General features: G+C 35.9%; 1 gene segment (V, D, J or C); it reads left to right on the forward strand.

The window, feature by feature from the left end:
- Positions 1 to 2,562: 2,562 nt before the first annotated feature.
- LOC141518976 (immunoglobulin heavy variable 4-59-like) lies at positions 2,563 to 3,296 on the forward strand. The segment is given in 2 exon segments: positions 2,563 to 2,775; positions 2,869 to 3,296. Coding segments are annotated over 2 exon segments (504 nt in total).
- Positions 3,297 to 21,377: the final 18,081 nt, after the last annotated feature.

The following is a 21,377-nucleotide window of genomic DNA, read 5'->3' on the forward strand; positions in this document are numbered from 1 at the left end:
AAAAAGTTTGTGATCTTAGACAAATGACATTAACTCTCTAAGATCAGTTTCCTCTTTTGTAAAATCAAGGATTTATTCAAGTAGTATTTCCTTCAAGCCCACATTTAACTCCTTTACTTTCAAGCAATTTTGTTTCTTTTAAGAGTTATTGCTCCACACCAACCCAATCCACTCTCCTCAAAACTTCTTGCATATTGTGTGAAGCAATAATTGGACATGGTACCTAGATAACAAAAATAATTAGTTGAAATATGAAGCTACTCTGTGATGAAATTATGATTCCTTGGTGATGAAATTGAGTCAGGTACTATTGATATATAATAGGAAGATGGGCTTCTGTGTCACTCTGCTTTCTTTTTGGTTGCCCTTTTTACTTCCCCCTCCCTCAACTCACATACACAGAGAAATCTTTCTATAGGAGAGGATTAACTAAGCTTATATAGCCAGCCACAACCCAGCTACAGTCTAGCTCCAGGGGAGGATATCAGAGAGAACTTACAGCAGAAAGAAGTCCCAGATTCTTGTGACAAGAGAGTCGCCAAGGAGAACACCAGAAGAAGGCTGGTCTGACTCACAATAATCACACCAATCAGTTGTAGTTTGTCCAAAGTACAGGTGCATCTTTTCTAGTTTCTTGTTCCTTTTGCCAGTAGATGAGCTGTGTGAGCCTTCAAAAAGGCTGCTCATATACCATGGCACTACCTATTCCTGCTGCTGCTTCAGTCTACAAAGATGAGCCTGTGTTCTGAGCTGCTTGGGTGCAGGGCTCTGACTACAGCTTCCAGTGGTATTTCAATCACTTACCAAATGCCTCAGGCCTTCGAAGATGGTAAAAACAAAAACAATTGTTTAATTGATGTCTCAACTTATATGAGGCAAAGTTGCAAGAATTCTCTGGGTTCATTCTTTCTTCCAGATACCAGAGTCAAGAAAAAAATCAAGTTGATTGTTGATGTTTTTAGTTGCAGTGAATGACTTTGACATCTTTAATGTCTAAAACCCTAAATACTCCACAGTACCCGCTCCCATCATCTTCATGGTCTATCAGAAAGTCATTCACATCTACCTGTTTTGTCAGAGAAATCCTCATAAACCTGGGTGGAAATAACTTCCAATTCACTGAAAGCTTTGAGACCTGGTTGAGGTCATCTGCAGAAACTGTTTATTGTGATGAGGCTACAATTCATATTAAAACTTCTTGGAGTCACAGGTGAGAAATGGGTGGCAGGTGACACCAAAGTTGTATGAACAACTGGAAGCCCAAACAGTAGAGGTATTAGTCTTTCATGAAGACCTATATTCCCTTCTGTGCTGTAGGAAATGAGAAAATTTCTTAATCATGAGAAAATGATTTCATTTTACAATAGATGAAATTGAGATAGCAGAGATTAAATGATTAACTGAGCATCATGCAGTTAGTGTCTCTGCCTGGATTTGAACTCAGATCTTGGTTCAAGATCAGTATGCTATCCATTGTAGCCAATTATTTAGAATGAGGCACATATTCAGAAGAGTAATGGTAAGTAACATCACTGGTGGGGAGCTAGGAGAGGAAATTATCCACTGAGATATAAGTGCTCACATTGAAAATTTAATAACAAGCCTTCCCCAGGAGACTGGGGCTAGTTCCAGAATTGGAAGAACAAAATATACTTCCAACTGTGGTCATACTCTAAAATTTTCCACTTGCAACTTCCAGGATTCAAGGTTTATTATTAAAACTTAGCAAATACCATACACTGAACAAATCAAATTTTAACTGAGCAAAAGATACAGAATAATAACAACCAGATGCCTATTGAAATGATACCTGGCAAAAAGTGAGTGACTGTTTCTGAGAGCTCAGGGCCCAGAATCTTAAATTCTGCTACATAGGTCGCTATGTAGTTTCCATTAGGGATGGAATCATAGTGTACTATTCATGAAGAGTATTGCATGACTGAAAGAACTGAATCAGGACAAGAACAAAGAGGGATTCTATTGCAAAGTATTTTAATTTTTCTTTTTATTAGAAAAACACTGGCCTTTTTTAAAAAAAAACTTTTTGATTAGGCAAATTAGAAAAGTGTTAGAGAAAATGTATGGGTAATAGAAACTTAGTACTGGTGAACAGGTGATTGCATTTTTAGAGATGTTATATTGTTGAATCATTTTTCAATTGAGTTTGACTCTTTCTGACCACCCATTTGGGGTTTTCTTAAAAAGGATAAGTGGTTTGCCATGTCATTCTCCCACTCATATTAAAAATAAAAGAAACAAAGTTAAGTGACTTGGACAGAGCTAGAAAGTAGCTAAGGTCAGATTTTTTTTTTTGCAAGGCAAATGGGTTTAAGTGGCTTGCCCAAAGCCACACAGCTCGGTAATTATTAAGTGTCTGAGACCGGATTTAAACCCAGGTACTCCTGATTCCAAAGCCAGTGCTTTATCTGCTACACCACCTAGCCACCCCCAAGGTCAGATTTTAATTCAGGAAAAATAGGCTTCCTTACTAGAAGACTGGCACTCTATCCTTGAGTCACTTAAATGCTCCATCTGGGGGTACATCAATGTTCTACTTCTATTGGCGGAATCAGCCTGGGTTTCAACTCACACTCATTTTATAAACCCCAGTGCCCTCTAGATGCAAATTAGGCCTCCCAGGCCACTAAGTAAAATCTCAGCCCTAGGTTGGGGAGGGCCAGTCTTTCTTCTGACTCTGGATGGAAGTTTCTGGACAAGAAATCTTCACCTGGAAGATCATGAAATTGCTCTGGGTTTTCTTCTGCTTGGTCTCAGGTACTGGAACAGAGTGATTAAGAGATTCTTAAATGGGATTATGGGAGAAATTATTTTCATGTAGAGACTTAACCTTATTCTCCTTGTTCCTAGGGGTCCTTTCTGACTTACAACTGGAGGAGTTAGGCCCAGGAATTGTGAAGCCCTCAGAGACCCTTACTCTTCTCTGCTCTGTCACTGGTGGCTCTGTTACCAGCAGTGACTACTGGTACTGGATTCGACAGACCCCAGAGAAGGGGTTGGTGTGGCTTGGATATTGGAGTGGAAGTACAAGCTACAACCCCGATTTCCAAAACAGGATCTCTATCACGGCAGACACTTCTAAGAATCAGTTCTCTCTGCAGCTGAAATCACTCACAGCTGAAGATTCAGCCATGTATTACTGTGCAAGAAACACAATGCAGAAAATGGAGCATGAGTCCAATCATAAACTTCCTCTTACAAGGAAGCCAGAAGGATCAGACAGCATATGCTGCTCAGCTACTGTGCCCCAGGAGTCCAGTCCCTGCAGAGAAAGATAAAGTGCTTCCTTTTGTCTTTCCACCTCTGCTGAGCAAGCTCTTTCCCAGGGACCTTCCCATTCTTTTCATGCTTGTGATGATGGTCATTCCTCTAAGAGCTACAAATAAATGAGATAAGGAAATTTTTGCTTACTGAAGATCATTTTGGAAGCTGAATATTCATAGAATCTCATATGTATAATATATATGTAATAATACATGTATATAATCTTTCATTGGTTGCTATTTCCTGAGATCATGCATAAAGTTTCTCAATCTCTTTGGTTCTCTCTATGGAGGAAAAAACAAAAAGCAGTCTCAGTTTGTTTGTCCTCAGTTCTCAAATACCTCAGGATTATTAGTATCCAGAATTTTGTCAATACGCATACTTCAAAAAACCCCTATCCCAAAAACATGCAACTTAAAATTCTAAATATTTAATTTCATTTATTTTAAATTTACGGAATAAGAAAAGTATTCAAATTACATAGAATGATTTTGAAAAAGACAATTCCACATGAAACTGCAAATCTATTATGTACTCATAGCTTTATTTTAAATATATAATAAAATTATATTGCAAATTTCTTTTTTTCTTGTTTCATATATATATATGTATATGCAAAATCATTCCATACTTCTATTTATTGGTTCTCTATGTGGATGCAAATTGGATCTTTCCTCCTTTATGGATAATATGCGTATTTACAATCATCAAAATCATTTACTCAAAGTTGTTCTTACAGAGTTATTACTATTAATGTATACAAAGTTCTACTGGTTCTCATTTAACTACTTTTTTTCACACAAGTCTATTTATGTTTTTTTTAGATCATTTAACTCATCAATTTTTATAGCATTGTGGTATGCCATCGTAAGCATATAACACAACTTGTTCATCCATTCCCTGCTTGATGGACATTTCCTCAATTTCCAGTTCTTTACCATCACACAAAGACAGCTGCCATAAACATATTAGAAAATATAAAGTTTACCCCCTTTTAATATAACTAGCTTTAACCCCATAGTGATATTACTGGGGCAAAGAGTATTTGGATTTAATAACACTTTGGGTATAATTTCAGATCTCTCTCTAGAGTGGTTGAATCAGTTCACAATTCCATCACCAATGAATTGGTGTCCAATATTTGTTACTTTCACATTCAATCATTTGAACCGCTCTGGTAGGTGGAAAATTATATCTTAAGATTGTTTTCTCATTTCTCTAATTAATAATGATTTAGAGACTTTTTCCATATGACTATAAATGGTTTTGATGCCTTTACTGGAAATCTTCTGTTCATCTTCTTCGACCATTTATCAATTGAAGAATCACTTGTATTCTTTTAGATCTGAAAATTTCTTCACATCCATATATATAATATAAATATATTTGCTATATGAGACCCTTATATGAGAAAAATTTATTCCCCCATATTTTCTGCCTTCCTTCTGGTCTTGGTTAAATTTGATATTTTTTACAATTTCTTTTCATTTAATGCAATTGAAATAATCCATTTCACATCTCTGTCTCTTGTTTACTCATAAATTGTTGCCTACCCATAAGTCTGATAATAAGTTTCAGGTTCTTCTAACCTTCTTATATCTCTTTATATGTAGATCATGTATCCATTTTAATTTTAACTAGGTAAATGGGGTAGGAAATTAATCTGTGAAAATTTCTGCCCTACCTCTTTCCAGTTTTCCAAAATTCTCAAATAATGAATTATCTCAAATCTTAAGCCTTTATACTTGACAAATATTGATTTGCCTCCCAAAATTGTATTTCTATTCAGCTCCACTGATCAAATTTTCTGTTTTATGTTAGTACCAGACATATAAATAATATTGGTTTTTGGTAATACTATGCTGCCTTTCTTTATATCTTTATTACTTCTTTTGATATTCTTGATTTTTTCTTTGTTTCAAATGAATTTTGTTATTATTTTGTCTAATTAAGTAAATACATTTTTGTTCTTTTAAGGGAATGTCAATGAATATAAAAATTAGTTTAGGCAAAGTAGTCTTTTACCTATGAATAATTAATTTCTCTAACTAATAAAATCTGATTTTGCTTTTTTAAAAAGTTTCTTATGATTTAGGTTTTTTAAAGATGCTGGCATGAAAATATTTTATAATTTTGGATGTTTTTAGATTCTAGTTTGTTTTGCCACACATATTCTCATGAATTTTATACTTTCTAGAGCTTTTTCAAGTGAGTTATTCTTTACTCTCTTTCTTGGAGGGTTTAGTTTGTGATATATACATATGATGATGATGATGTTTGTCCTTTGTTCTCAAAGAAGACCATGACAATAGTGAGGTGATGCCATGGCAAACACAGGAATTGGATTTGTGCGAGGGAGTGCTGTGCTAAGTCACCAGCCTCACTTTCTCCTCCAGAACCATCTCGAAATAACAAGATCACAGTCAGGCTTGCATAGGACTTATCAGCTTCAAGATTAAAGGTTCAGAGTCTGGAATATGATATTCTGGAGGATAAAGGATTGAAGCAGACCATATGAACCTTCAGTTGATGTGAAAAAATAGTTCTCATTTAAAACAAATATAGAAAGAAATTATCTTCTTAAGAGGTACAATAAGCAATGAAGTATTATCAATGCACCAAGTGACATGGCATCTAATTGTGAAGAGGAGAAGCTAAATGAGTTATATGTTTATATAGATAGCAAAATTGTAGCAGTGGGAGACCTCTCTCTCAGGATTAGATCTAACTACAAAATAAACAAGAAGCAAGTCAAAAAAGTAAAGAGAATTTTAAAAAGTTAGATATGATAGACCGCTGGAGAAAATTGAATGGGGGTAGAAACGACTATACTTTCTACTCTTTGATCCATGGTAGCAACACAAAAACTCATGATGTGCTAAGGCATAAAAAGCTCACAATCAAATGCAGAAAGGCAGAAATATTAAACATACTTTTCAGATGATGATGCAATAAAAACTGCATGTAACAAAAGGACATGTAAAGATAAACTAAAATTTAATTGGAAATTGATCCACTTATTTTTAATATTAGATTATATAATTTTATTAACTAATTTTATTATCCATTCTTTAATTAAGAACTAATCATAGAAATAATCAACAATTTCTTTTTTTTGGCAAGGCAATGAGGTTAAGTGAGGAAGAAAAAAACGGTGAAAAGAAATAAGAGTAAAGCATGGCGAGTTATGAAAAATTGACTAAAGAAAGCAATACTATAAAAAAGTCACTTGGTCAAATGGAAAAATAAATTGACCAAATGGAAAAGGAAAGCTATTCCTTAGAAGTAAAAATGAACTAACTGGAAAAGGAATGAAACTCAACAAATGTAAAATTAACCAACTGATAGAGGACATAAAATACCGAACTGAAGAACATAAAAAAGGAAACACAACACCGACCTGAAGAACATAAGTGTCGGACTTCGAATTATTTTAAATTTTTTTTTTTTAGTTTTTGCAAGGCAAATGGGGTTTAGTGGCTTCCCCAAGGGCACACAGTTAGGTAATTATTAACTGTCTCAGGATTTGAACCCAGGTACTCCTGACTCCATGGCCAGTGCTTTATCCACTGCGCCACCTAGCCGCCTCCAGGAGTTTAAATTTGATCTCAGGTTCTCCTGGCTCCAGGGCCAGTGCATCACCACCAAGCTACCCGCCAAAATCAAAAATTTCATCTAAGCAAATGACAAAAATGAGACATCATACCAAAACTTGTGGGATGCAGCCTATCAACTTTTAAGGGAAATTTGATCTCTCTGAATACTTACATAAATAAAACAGACAAAGAGGAGATCAATAAATTGGTCAGGTAACTAAAAAAAGTAGGAAAAAGAAAAAATTAAAAATCCAGAATATAAATATCTAATTAGAAATAATGAAAATGAAAGGATAAATTAATAAAATTGAAAATAAAAAACTATTGAGTTGGTTTTATGAAAAAAATAAAGTGGTTAATCGAATTTTTAAAAAGGAAGAAGAAAACCAAATTACTAGTTTCAAAAAATGAAAAGGGTTAACTCAGCAGCAATGAAGAGCAAATCTAAGTAATGAATTGGAGATATTTTCCACAAATGTATGTCATCAAATCTAACAATATGAGTAAAATGAATGGATTATATAACCTTCTCAGATTAATAGAGGAAGGAATAGAATATTTAAATAACCCAACCCTATTTCAGGAAAAGAAATTGATTAAGTCATCAATAAATTCCCTAAGGAAAAAATTTCCAGCATCAAATCAAGTTACCAGTGAATTCTATGAAACATTTAAAGAACAATTAATTCCAATTCCATATTGAAAATTAGGAGAAGGATTTCTTTTGTTATACTAATATGGTTGATACCTGATCAGGAGAGCCAAAAAGATAAAAAAAATTACAAGTCAAACTCCCTAATGGATATTGGGACAAAAAAATTTATATAGAATTTTAAAAAGATATCTCAAGAAGTTATTACTAGGGGCAGCTAGGTGGCGTAGTGGATAAAGCACTGGCCTTGGAGTCAGGAGTACCTGGGTTCAAATCTCGTCTCAAACACTTAATAATTGCCTAGCTGTGTGGCCTTGGGCAAGCCATTTAACACCATCTGCCTGGCAAAAACCTTAAAAAAAAAGCAGTTATTACTAGGATAAAACATCTTACTCAGGTAAGAATTGGTATGCAAGGTTGGTTCAATATTAGAAAAATAATAGCATAATTGACAATATCAATAACAAAATTAACAGAATTCCTATGATTATCTCAATAGATGCTGAAATAATCTTTGATCAAAAAACATTCTTATTAAAAACATTGAAAAATGAATTCCTTTAAATGATGCTTCATCCTTTAAATGCTCATTATCAACACTGTATCAAAAATGCTAAGTTTAATAATAAGAAAAAAGAAATTAGAGGAGTTATAAAGGGCAATGACAAAAAAAACCCATCACTCAGTATGTAGATGATATGTTGATATGCTTAGAGAACCCTAGAACATTAACTACAAAGTCACTTATATCAATTAACAATTTTAGCAAAGTAACTATATAAAAATCCCATATAGATCATCAACATTTTGATGTATGAGAAGTGGATAAATGAAATAGATTAGATACAAATGATTGATTGCTTTGTTGGCATTGTTCCCTCATCATTATTTCATAACCACAGCCTCTGGCCAAGCACACTCCCCCCCAACTATTCCTATAGAAATACAATTCTCAAGACCTTTAAGCAACATTAAACCAAAATTGTTTCATGATCCATACATGCCCTCAACCTCTAGGCAGTCTTCCTCCAACTGTCCCAATAGAAATACAACCCTCATGAAGTAGCTAGATGACACAGTGAATCAAGTTCTGACCCTGAAGTCAGAATGTGAAATTCAAATGTGACCTCAGACACAATAATTACCTAGCTGTGTGACCTTGGACAAGGCACTTAACCCCATTGTCTTGCAAAAACAAACAAACAAAAGAAATATAAACATTTAAAGCTGAAGTATCAGTTAAAAGATCACATTCATAATCAATTTGTATCCCCATTATCTAAATAAATGTGCTTCTTTTAACTATCCTATGAGAAATACCATTCTCAAGAGTTACCAGAATTGTCTTCCCATATAAGGATATAGATGGTTTAATTTAGGATAACATTTTTTTCCCTTTCTGTTCAACTTTTAATAGATCCCTTGACACCCTAATTTGGTGATTCTATAAATCACAGAAAAAAATCCATCTTTTATTCTGAAAGACTATGCTGAAATTTACAGGGCAGATGATTCTGTTTCATTCTGGGATCTCTTTTTGAGGGTGGAGGTGGTAATCAATGAATTCTTTTAAGAATAATTTTGTCTTTTTGTTCTAAGATATTAGGATGATTTTTTGTTATAAATTTCCTGAGATCTTTTATTTTTGTTTTTATTTTAATCGATTTATTTATTTTCATCCATATGTACATGCAGATTTTTAAGTTACAGTATTTCCTTCCATCCTCCCTTCCCACTACCCTCCCCTTAGTAGCAAACAGTCAGGTTAGCCTTGTATGTATGTATTTTGATAAACATGTTTATAAATTAGTTATTTTAGGTCTTTTTCTTATTGTTGCTTTCAGGTGAAGCAATAATTCATAAATTATCTTTCCTGCATCTAATTTCCAGGGTTTTTTTCCTATTTTCTTCTATATTTTTAGACCTTGCACTTGTTTCATGGGATTTTCCTTTCTTACAGAACCATTAGTTTCTTGACCAAATCTAATTTTAAGGATTTTATTTTTGTCAGTTCGTTTTTGTGTTTTCCTTTTAGAGTTCGATAATTTTACTGTTAAATGACCTGTTTTCTTTTTTTGACTTGTTCAATTTTACATTTTGTTTATTGCACCTCTTTTCCTGTTGATGGGTATTATTTTTATTAAGACATCTTTGTAATTTTTTTTTAATTTATCTCAATGGCTTAAGGGACTTGCCCAAGGTCACAAAGGTAGGCAATTATTAAGTGTCTGAGGCTGGATTTGAACTCAGGTCCTCCTGACTACAGGGCTGGTGATCTATCCACTGCACTGCCACCTAACTGCCCAATTTTTACTTTTAAAGAAAGGGTTTTCCTTTTCCTTTTGGTCAGGAATTGATTTATTTTTCCTTGTTGATCAATTTTACTTTTAAAGGGAAATGCTTTCTTTGGGCAGTTTTTCATAATTCTCCTGTATGAATCATTTATTTCCTCCATTTTTCTTCTTCCTTTCTTCTATGTATTTTTTAAAATCCTTTTTGAACTCATTCAAAAAGTCTTTTGGGATTTGAGAAGAATTCATATACTCCTTTGAGGTTTCACATTCAGATATTTTGTCATTGTTTTCCTCTCTGAGATGGTGTTTTAATTGTCCTTCTCAGATTAATATTATCTATGGTTATAGTTGTATTTTTTTGTTCATTTTGATAGTTGAATTCCACTCCTGGGGTAGGGGGATCGAGTCCCAAACTTCTTTTGCTGGGATAGGAGGGGGGTCTTTGACATTGTCTATGATTTTTCAAGTATTCCATACTTTCCCTTTGTTAACGTTTCCCGACCCAGTCTCTTCTGTTTCACTAGCATTCCTGGGCTGGAACTTTACTTCTGAGTTGTGATTGAAACTCTCATTGCTGGCTTGCTGTTTCTGGTGGCTTTCTGTGCCAGGACCTGAGTTGGACTGTGGGTGAAAATGTCCCACTGACTTCCCAACTCTTTCACCTATGCTTGGATAAACTCTCCTTTTACTCTGTTGAGACTGACCTTTTCTGAAGTTCCTCCAAGATATCTTGAGTTGAGAACTTATTTCTGGTTTTTCTAGGTTCTGTGCTTTAGGGTCTATTTAGAGACTTCATGAAAAGTTGTTTTAAAAAGAGTTCCTAGCTTCACCCACCATCTTGTCAAGTAACTTTTTTGTTGATTTTTCTAGGGTTCTCTGACTACACCAACATATCATCTGCCAAGAGTGAGAGTTTTGTTTTCTTATTGCATATTTTATTCCTTCACTTTCTTTTTCTTTACTCATTGTTAAAGAGAATATTTCTAATACAATGTTAAATAATAGTGGTGACATTTGATCATCCTTGTTTTATCTTTAATCTCATTGAGAATGCTTCAAGTTTATCCACATTAAATATAATGTTTGTTGATGACTTTACATAGATATAGATTGTAGTTTAAAGGAAAATTCAATTTGTTTATGTGATCTCTAGTGTTTTTAATAGGGACTGCTGCATTTTGTCAAAGACTTTTCCAGCATCTATTGAGAAAATCATATTAATGCTGAGAACTGTGGGCATGTTAAGATCAGTAATAGACAAATTTTGTAAATCTCTTGTTTACTTTGTTAAGGGAATCTTCCTTCTTTTTTTATTGTTTAGGCCATGGCCTGAGGAACTGACCTTCAACCTGGTTTGGATTGCATTCTCTTTTGATGGGGCAGCCAGGAAGTGCTGGAAACACCTCCACGACAAACCAGAGACCTCTCCCCAAAAGGCAAAATCTCCAATGCTGGACTTGGGTCACTCCTATGTCACCACAACTCCCATGGACTCTGAGGGAGAATTTAAGGAGATCTGAGGAAGGGACTTGGTCTCTTGATCTCTCCAGACTCATGTTTACCCCTAGGCAGCCTTCTCAGCAATCCACGTCGTCTTTTTCTTTAAACTCTTCTTAAATTTCCTATCACTTTCTTTTTTTTTAAAGAAATATTTTATTTATTTTGAGTTTTGCAATTATTCCCCTTTTCTTGCTTTCCTCCTCCCACCCCTCACAGAAGACAGTCTGTTAATCTTTACATTTCTTCCAAGGTATACAGTGATTTAAGTTGAATGTGATGAGAGAAAAATCATATCCTAAAGGGAGAAAAATAAAGTATAAGATATAGCAAAATTACATGATAAAATAATTTTTTTCCCTAAACTGGAGGTTAATAATCTTTGGTCTTTGTTTAAATTCCACAATTCTTTCTCTGGATATAGATTGTTGCACTGACAGAATGAGCAGGTCCATTAAGTTTGATCATCACCCCCATGTTGCTGTTAGGGTGTGTTCTTCTGGTTCTTCTCCTCTCACTCAGCATCAGTTCATGCAAATCCTTTCAGGCTTCCCTGAATTCCCATCATTCCTGGTTTCTCATAGAATAATAGTGTTCCATGACAAGCACATACCACAGTTTGTTAAACCATTCCCCAATTGAAGAACATTTACTTAATTTCCAGTTCTTTGCCACTACAAACAGGGCTGCTATGAATATTTTTGTAATGTTTTCATCTTTTTTCATAATCTTTTCAAAGCATAAACACACTAGTGGTATTGTTGGATCAAAGGGTATGCATGTTTTTGTTGCTCTTTCGGCACAATTCCAAACTGCTCTCCAGAAAGGTTAGAAGAATTCACAGTTACACCAACAATGTATTAGTGTCCCAGATTTTTTTTAGAGAGTTTTCTTCATTTACCTTTTTTGCAACTCTTTTTCCAGTTCTTCAATTCTAATTTTGAAAGTGCTTTCCATTTGACAATTTGAGGTTTTGAGAGACTTATTTTCTTTTTGCATTTGCCCATTTGAGGATCTGAGAGAATAATTTTCTTTTTGTATTTGTCCATTTGAGGATCTGAGAGAATTATTCTCATTTTGTATTCATCCAATTGTTTTTTCCAATGATTTGTTTTCTTCTTGTAAGGTGTTAATTGACTATCCCAAATTTTGCAATTGATTTTTAAACTCCTTCTTTCTTCAAGGAAGTCTTTCTGTGCTGGAGACCAGATCATATTCTCCTCAGAGGTTCTAGGTCTCTCTGAGTTAGGATCCTTTCCTTCCAAGAATTTTTCTATGGATCCACCTTTCCACTGGCCTTTCCTCATTTTGCTAAGTAAGACCTTGATTTGGGATGGTTCAGAGAGGTTTGCTGTTGGGATCCCTAGAGGCTTTGCTCACTGAGTGTAATTTCTCCAGCTGGCCAGTAGTGCTGGTTGCTTTCTCTGTAGTTTCTGTGATCTTGATTTAGGCCTTCTCCCTTGGCCTGGAGGCAGTGATTGAAGCTGTTAAATACTTTTGTTTTCAGTCAATGGTGGGTTATTGGTTTCTATATTGTCAGCTGAGTTGCTTCTCCTGCTCACATACCTGTGCCTGGGGCAGAAGGTCTGTAATTGTGCCTGTTCTGGGAAGAGGCCTCAGCTGTAATGGAGGCATGGAATCAGGAGTTCCTCAGACCAGAGGAGCCCAGGGATGGTGCTCACAGATCTCCTGCTCTGGAACTCTCTCCCCAGCTGTGTCAGCAAGCTCCAGGCAGTCAGTGCCAACACCAATGCCTCTGCTCCCTAGATGAGCCAAGCCCCCTTGGTCTAGACCTGCCATTGATTAAGCAGGTCCGATTCTCAGGCCCTCAGGCTCCCAGGCTCCAACCTCACTGCTAACCAGGCTTTTCTGCAGCTGATCTGCCCTCTGTGCCCGGACTCACCCATGACAGCAGAAGACAAATCCTGAAGTAGATGTTCTTTCTCCTGGCTTTTGTTTCTGGTTTTTGTTGATAGAATTTCTGTTAAGAGGGTTGTTTCATATCATAGATGGGGAAAGAACAGGAGACTTTAGAACTGTGCCTGTCTTCTCTTTGCCATCTTGGCCAGAAGTCTCCTATCACTTTCTAAAGTTTTTTTTAAGGCAATGGGGTAAAATGACTTGTCCAAGGTCACACTGCTAGGTAATTATTATGTATTTGAGGGTAGATTTGGACTCAGGTCCTCCTGACTCCAGGCTTGGAACTCTATCCACTGTCTCCTAGCTGCCCCTACTATCACTTTCTTATGTGCTGCAACTTCTTTTAATAAATCGCTATCTTCTTTCCACACCTGCATTCCCGGTCTGAATCATGATTTATCACAAACGAACTCAAGAAACAGCAACAATATGATTTCTGTTAATTGTTTCATTGATAAGGTTGGCAGCTTATTATTTTAATCATATTTTAATTGCAACTTGTGAGTAATGATGTCCAAGGTCTCAGGTCCTCCTTACTCCTATTTTGTGGATTCTGCCTGGAGCCTAACTTTAGTGTCTCCTCACCTCCCTTTAGCCAGAGTTAGGTTTCTTACCCATGCTGCCCCCAGTGTTCTGATTTCCTGTAATGTTACACTCATCAGATGTGCCCTCACTCTTCCCATCCACAGACATAGCTGTGCACAGGTCTAGTCAGCCCTACAATCCTGGTATTCATTAGTCTCAAGGGTGGTAGTGGGCATAGAAAGGGAATCATTTCTAACTATGCTTTAATTTATGAAAATTTGAAATGTAGAAAATAGTGAGATAAAAATTCCTGTGTCTGCTTCCTGAAGGCACTGCCATGGAGTTCTGACTTTTCTTCATTCAGTAAAGTTGATCTCACATTGTCTATATTTCACTCAGGCCAAATCTTTGCCATTCGGGTCCCGTCTTTCCTGATGTCATCTCAAGTTTTCTTTTCTTTTCTTTTCTTTTTTTTTGATTTTTGATTTTTATTTTTTTAATAAAACTAATATGCATCATAAAATGAGGTTGCTTTTGGGCTTGCTTCAGGTGGTTGCCTGGGATGGGTAAGAAGAGAGGGGTGAGGTAACAAGTCAGAGGACCCAGAATCACAGTTCTGCTATTCATAACCTGTGTGACAATGGACAGATCATTTAAGTTCTTTGACCCTTAGTTTTTAACTTCTACAAAATGAGAGGGTTTGATCAGATGACCTCTAAGGTACTTCCAGCTCTAAAAATATGATACTTTACTGAGATGTATGTTAGTAAGAATGAAAGAAACCCAAACAAAGTGGTCCATGGGTAGGTTCCAATCAGGCCATCTCCTTCCAGGACTAACAATCTTATTGGAATATAGTGCTTTTCTTTAAATTAATTTGAAATTATTTGGAATAGTAAGTATATAAATTGATGAAATGTTAAAAGAAAAGAGTACATTGAAGCACTACCACTATTTCCTTGCCTATATCTCAACAGATGTTTGTAGCTAGTTAGAGGTTCTGAACTAAGGTCATAAATGTGAAACCCAGGTTTTATCATTTAATTTTTCTGTTTTCCACTGTCACAGATTATTTCTCTTACCTGCTTGGAATTTAAAGATTGGAAAATGAGATGAAGGTGCTCAAGAAGTGCTTTCATTTATTGCTCCAGGAAATTCAGACATAGCCCCACATAAAGGAGTTTGACTTCCTATTGGTACAGTTTCTGTTCATGGCCACTAGCCTAGTGGAGAAATTGGCTAGGAAGTCAAATTAAGGTTTTTTTGGTTTTGGTTTTTTTTAGGTTTTTGCAAGGCAAATGGGTTTAAGTGGTTTGCCCAAGGCCACACAACTAGGTAATTATTAAGTGTCTGAGACTGGATTTGAACTCAGGTACTCCTGACTCCAGGGCCGGTGTTCCATCCACTGCGCCACCTAGCTGCCTCATGGTTTTGTTTCCAAAGCAATGGTCTCTCCCCTTTTACTCATCACACCTTAACAATTTCACACACTATCATTTTACAATGTATAGTGTCGTCACCAATATGGAGAGAATTTTTCAGGTAGTTAAGTAGAAAAAAACACCACCGAAACTTTTGTTTACTTCTCATATTATTCATCCCAAACAAGCAAAGAAGCAAGAGTGATAAAATGTTCTTCTTTTTTTATTTTCCCCAAACATGTAAATATTGTTTTCAACATTCATCTTTTTGTAAGTTTTTGAGTTCCACACTTTTCTAGCACTTGTGAGTTACAGTCTAAGAGGTTGGCCCATCCCATGACATGTCGCTAATATTATTCGCCCATTATTCCTCCCACGTTATGTGGATGAAACTCAATCATCACAAGGTGTATGCGGATAATATTCAAGTACCTAATTGCACAAACTCAGTTGCATTACGTCAAGATCTCTAGGACACCCTGACCCATCAAGGACTAGTTTCTTCTAATCTTGGATTTGTCATCTTTGGAATTGGATTAGAACTCTCCCAGCTTTTTGATTGGCTGGGGCCATTCCCCCTTTGCATGGGATTCTATAGGGAGATTCCATCCTGTGGAGAACAACAACACCCTACTTCCAAGTGTCAGGAGAATATGGACAAAGGGGTAAATCTCTCCCCCTCTACATGCCTGAAATCCAGTAAAAGTCTGAAATTGAGGGGGTTGGGAGGGAATGAGGTGAGGTTTCCAATTTGCATTTAGCAATGGAACAATAGGAGTCAGTTTCCATGACAGGCACAAATGACATTTTCTTCCTAGATAGATATTTCTTCTATATTTTTCCTTCTGCATAGTTCCCACTCAGACAGAATTTAACAGTGTAAGATTACAAAATTAGTTTCCAATTACATTTCCTATGTCCATAATTCCCTGCATCAATACCAATAGGCAAAAAAAAGAGATAGGTTCATTCAATGCTTTACAGAAGACAGTCCAAAATTTTAATTCTCCAGGGTCACATTGTCCAATTAAAACTTGTCAAGGTATGCATATAGAATTGTATATATATATATATATATATATATATATATATATATATATATATATAATTTATGACCCAAATATATATACATATATATGTGTGTATATATATATATATATATAATTTTGACCCATTAATGATAACAAAAATATATTTATACAAATAAATATTGAATTCCAAATTCAGCCTTTGACAAATTTTTATTGAGAGATGCCACCCAGGAGAGTTCATGTTTTGTACATGATGACTCAAATTTCTCTGAAGTTGTCAGATGTGAGATACTGATATGATTACATGATAATCAAAAACCATGGAATATAGACTATATTCATTCTATTAAAATAAACACCCACTCCTTCAGGAACTGCTAAAATGGAAGAAGAACCAGGTCCAAAAAGATAAGCTGGAATGAACCAGTCAGATCATAGTTTACAAAGATTATAATTACATTTATTTCCTGAGAAAAAATTTGCAAGTTGGAGCGTGAAACAATGCTTTTATTTACTCAAAGTTGAATGCAAAGGAGTGATGCATTTGTGGCTGTTTCGAACATTTTGAGTGTTTATGGCTAAGACAGGGTTAAGGGAAAACCCCATAAATTGAGACATCAATTAGGAAGTGGGAATCTAGGGAGAAGATACCTGTAAATGCAATAAATCAGAAGATTTTTGTTCTTTCATTAAAGCAGAAAGCAGGATGTTTGCTTTACCTCCTGGGTTGGTTGACTTGTTTCAAGCATCTCTGAGACCAGCTAAAGTTTACTTCCCAAAAGTTCATTGGGAGGGCAACTAGGTGTCACAGTGGTGAGAGCATCCACCCTGGAGTCAGGAGGACCTGGTTCAAATCCCACCTCTGACATTTAAGAATTGCCTAGCTGTGTGACCTTGGGGCAAGCCACTTAACCCAGTGCCTTGCAAAAATACCAAACATACAAACAAAAAAAAGATCACTGGCATGTCAAGCAGTCCTGGCATCAGAAATCCTCCTAATTGATTAGTTGCTATACTACTCAATCGTCTGCATCCTCTGTCCAAAAAGGAGACTCAAAAATATTTAATCTGTTTACAAAACTCATGTCCACCATCCTCTAGCCTTTTTTAGACACCATGTACTTGGAAACACATGTAGCCTAACATACATTTCACACACAAAAACATAAATAATATGTATACACATGCACAAATGTGTACATGTCTACACATACCTGCATGCATGCATATCCACAGGGGACGAATATGATGCTCTAACTGGAGGGAATGTGAAGCTTCTTTTCATCCAGACCTCTCATATTATCACTTGATGAATGATCTTCTTGCTTTGACTTGATATATCTGTCAGTCCCTCAAAAGTCTGATTTGCAAATTCAGTTTAAACTTGACCTCTCCATAGCACTGGTTTGAAATTCAGGAAAATAAAGTCCTTTACAAGTTAAATAACTTATCAGATGAACTTGTTGCCATATTTATCATCTTGAAGGTTTCTGACAACATTGGTGAATACATCATGCAAAAAGAATGAAACAAGCATACAGTTAATTTCTTGGTATTGTCTGGAAGTATACAACATAGTAAAAAAAATAAAGAAACTGCACTTGGTCTTGGGGAGATGGCCATCTTCCAGGTAAATAATCAGTCTATCAGTGGGGATTCCAGCAAGAATCTTGCCAGTAATGACTGAACAACTTCTTGCCCCTCTGTATTTTGTTAGAGGAAAATCTATTTTCTTTTCATTTATAAAGATGGATAATGGAGGCACCCTTGACCTCCCAGGGGATCACCTCCTCTTAACAGATAACTCAGAATACTTTAGTCAGTTTTTGTAATAGCAGTGGATTACCTGCTTTGTAAATATCTTCTGGAATAAAATCAGCATTTAGCCCTTTGCCAAGAGAGAGCATGCTAGTTGCATTCAAAACTTTCTTTTCAGTCAGAAGTTCAACGAGAAGAGGGGTTGACTTCAATCTGAGGTCAATGGTTTTAGCACTGATTGATGTTCTGTTGTATTCATGTTCTGATCTCTAATTAATGTGGCACTATCATTCCTGAATAATTGGGACATGCCATAGGTATTTTTCCCATAAATATCCTTCAGATAATCATGAAAATGATTTGGATTGTTACTTCACTGTAAAACTGAATTTAATCTGTGTCCTGGCTAAGGCAAGAATTTTAAAATCTTTCTAAACTTTGTAGTTTATTTTTTTGAAGTTAAGAGCTATCTTCTTAGAGACCCCGTAGTAAACCCTTTGAAATTCTCCTTTTTCACTTGTCACCTGAATTTCCCCATCATATTCATCAAACCAATCTTGATGTTTGTGAGTATTCTGGCCTAAATAAGTAAATGCAATACAACAAATCTTTTAAAGTTGCTCTCTCCTTTTCTGTTCCTTTTTACCAACTATGTATTGGCTTGTTCATGCATGGAGAAATGTTCTATTCTGTTGACATTGTGTCTTCTGATAGTCATCTTGCCTTAGAGACACCATTGTTGTTGACTGCAAATGTTTAGTTTAGAAAGGAAAATCACAGGATTAGGTAAGCACTCTGTGTCACACATCACCTTTTCATTCTTACATCCTGGCTTGTGGAAACACAGGCTATTCTAATGGCTCTATCACCTGGACAGAGTCTCAGGAGCTGGAATGCCACCCTGAGAGATAAGGTACACCCGAGTCCTTGGGAGCTGGTCTTTCCACCCCACAGCCCAAGGGTACAGGGCACAGCTGTGTTTTACCCCTCCCCAAATACCCCCTTATCCTGTAATGCAAATACAGCATGTGGACTGCTTGCTACATTGCCCCATTCTCTCATTTTCCATTGTTCTACCCAGGAAGACCTAACAGTATATATGTAGAAGATAAGCTGCAATAAATTTGAGCTAAAAGCATAAGGCAGTGTGGCTGGATTTGAACTCAGGTACACCTGACTCCAGGGCGGATGCTCTGTCTACTGCGCCACCTAGCTGTCCACAAATTACGTTTTGACTTTGGATAAATCAAAGAACTTCTTTGAATGCCCCAATTTAAGTTAAAACACGTGATATTTATAATGGATATCTGAATGCAGAATTCTGCAGAAAAATTTAACTCTAATTTCACCTGTACCTTTAAGTAAGTCAAAAGAGGCAAAACTGACCTATTCAATTTTAAGCTAGAATTGGAACTTTATATGTAGGTCAAGTGACAATGGCCTTAGTAATCAGCATAATATACAATTCTCAAGAGTAATACCAAAGTTATTATCACAATAGCTTTTAATATTGTGTGCTAACATCATTTACATAAATTTCATACTTAAGAAGAAATATTAAAATTTGTATAATGCTAGTTTGTAATTTAGACTAACTTCTCTCTTGTAGGATTAAAAGTGAGATTAGGAAAACCAGGGATGAGGCCACATAAAATTTCAGGACCATTCTCTAAACCAATATGTTCAAGAACATGAATTTAGTGGGTGTATTAATAACAGTCTGATAAAACACCAAGAAGAATGGATGTTTATATGGCTAGCCCTATTTGTTTAGTGTGAAAAATGGCATTTCCTTAAATACCATATATAGTTTTCTATATATTCTAGTCTGATCTTATTATATACTTCAACCTACTTAAAAGTTGAAAAAAAAATTTAAAGCAGTCAAGCATGTTGGTATAAATAAATGAAGTGCATTACAGAATAATTACAGACAGTATGTTATACATAACATGCACCATTCACATACATTGAACCTGCATGGATGTGCCTTTCTTGCAACAAGGCATAAAATACAAAATCTCACAAAAAAAGTGAGTCATTTCTTAGCACAGAGTGAAACAGACTGATAGTAACCTTGGCAATTCATTTTACAAAATTATTTTCCCCAATATAAAAATTTACCTCAAGCCGAGGTAAAACTGGAAATATGAGATTTCCAAATGCAGAGTCCTGGGTTATGAAGTATCCTGAAGAATGTGCATGAGCATGCTGTAAGGCAGCCTTCTGCTATGCTGCAATATGCTGCTGTTCAGCATGATCACGAAAATCCTTATTAAGGGGGGGCCTGGAGAGGGCAATATTGGCTCCAGGATGATTTGCTGAAGATTGGTTTTGCATAAGTAATTTCCTTTTCTCCTTGTCGAGTTCTGCCAGGATTGCTACTCGATTTTTATTTTGAAAACTTTATACCTGCCCCTTTTCTCTCCTTTTCTATGCCCTTTATCTTGTAGCTGGCTCTTGGACAGGATATCTAGTCTTGTCCAGGAGGATTTGTTGCCATGCTCCTATTTACTGTTAAATTATATTCAAGAGCAATTAAGGCAGTTGAGTTGAGAATGATCACGCGGGGCGCGGCGGGGCCGCTGGGCGCCTGCCCCTCGGGGAGTCGGATCCCCGGGGCCCGCGGCTCCGCGCCCACCCGGACAAGACCCGGCCCTGAGCGGCGCCGCCAGCCTCCACTCCTCCAGCCCCGCCACTCCATCTCAAGTTTTCTAAGAGAAAAATTGTTTTACCCCTTTATTTTTCCTCTCTTCGTTGATTCCATGATGATATTCTGTCTCTTTTTGGAGTAAATCTGGAGACCTGAGACATTTCCTCTTCCATCTTCCCAGACATCTCCAATTGTCTTACTTAGCCCTTTACCTTGAATAAATAAATGAATAAATAAAGTAATTGGTTACAGTGTTTTCTCAGTTTTTCAGAACAATTTGCGTAACATGGGTATCAATAGTTTTTTTTTAATTTGATATAATTCTTCTTTGACTCCATGAAGACAAATATTTTGCACTTTTAGTAGTCTCTTTATAACTAGATCTATATCCTTTTTTGAACTGGCTTCAGTTTTCTATCTGATCTGTCAATTTGTATGTCTTATATCCTCTGTATTCGGTTCTCACTTTTGATAGTATATAACTATGCCTAATTGTTCTTGATTATTCTTTCCTCCTTTTGTTGTGATTTCATCTTGTTTTTATTTTATTTTGTTATATTGATTTCCTCACTTCTTTTGATAAGAAATGTTACAGATTTATAAATTTCATGAGTTTTTTTGAAAGAACTAATTTATACTTTTTTATTTTTTATCTTAAGAGTTCAGTTTATTTAATTTATAGAAATGACTAGGTTTTGACTGGTTCCAGCTCTATCAAACGAAGAGGCTTATCACAGTGTGAACACAA

The sequence above is a fragment of the Macrotis lagotis genome, chromosome 1 (assembly GCF_037893015.1).
Source record: "Macrotis lagotis isolate mMagLag1 chromosome 1, bilby.v1.9.chrom.fasta, whole genome shotgun sequence".
In the NCBI taxonomy this organism is placed as follows: Eukaryota; Metazoa; Chordata; class Mammalia; order Peramelemorphia; family Peramelidae; genus Macrotis; species Macrotis lagotis.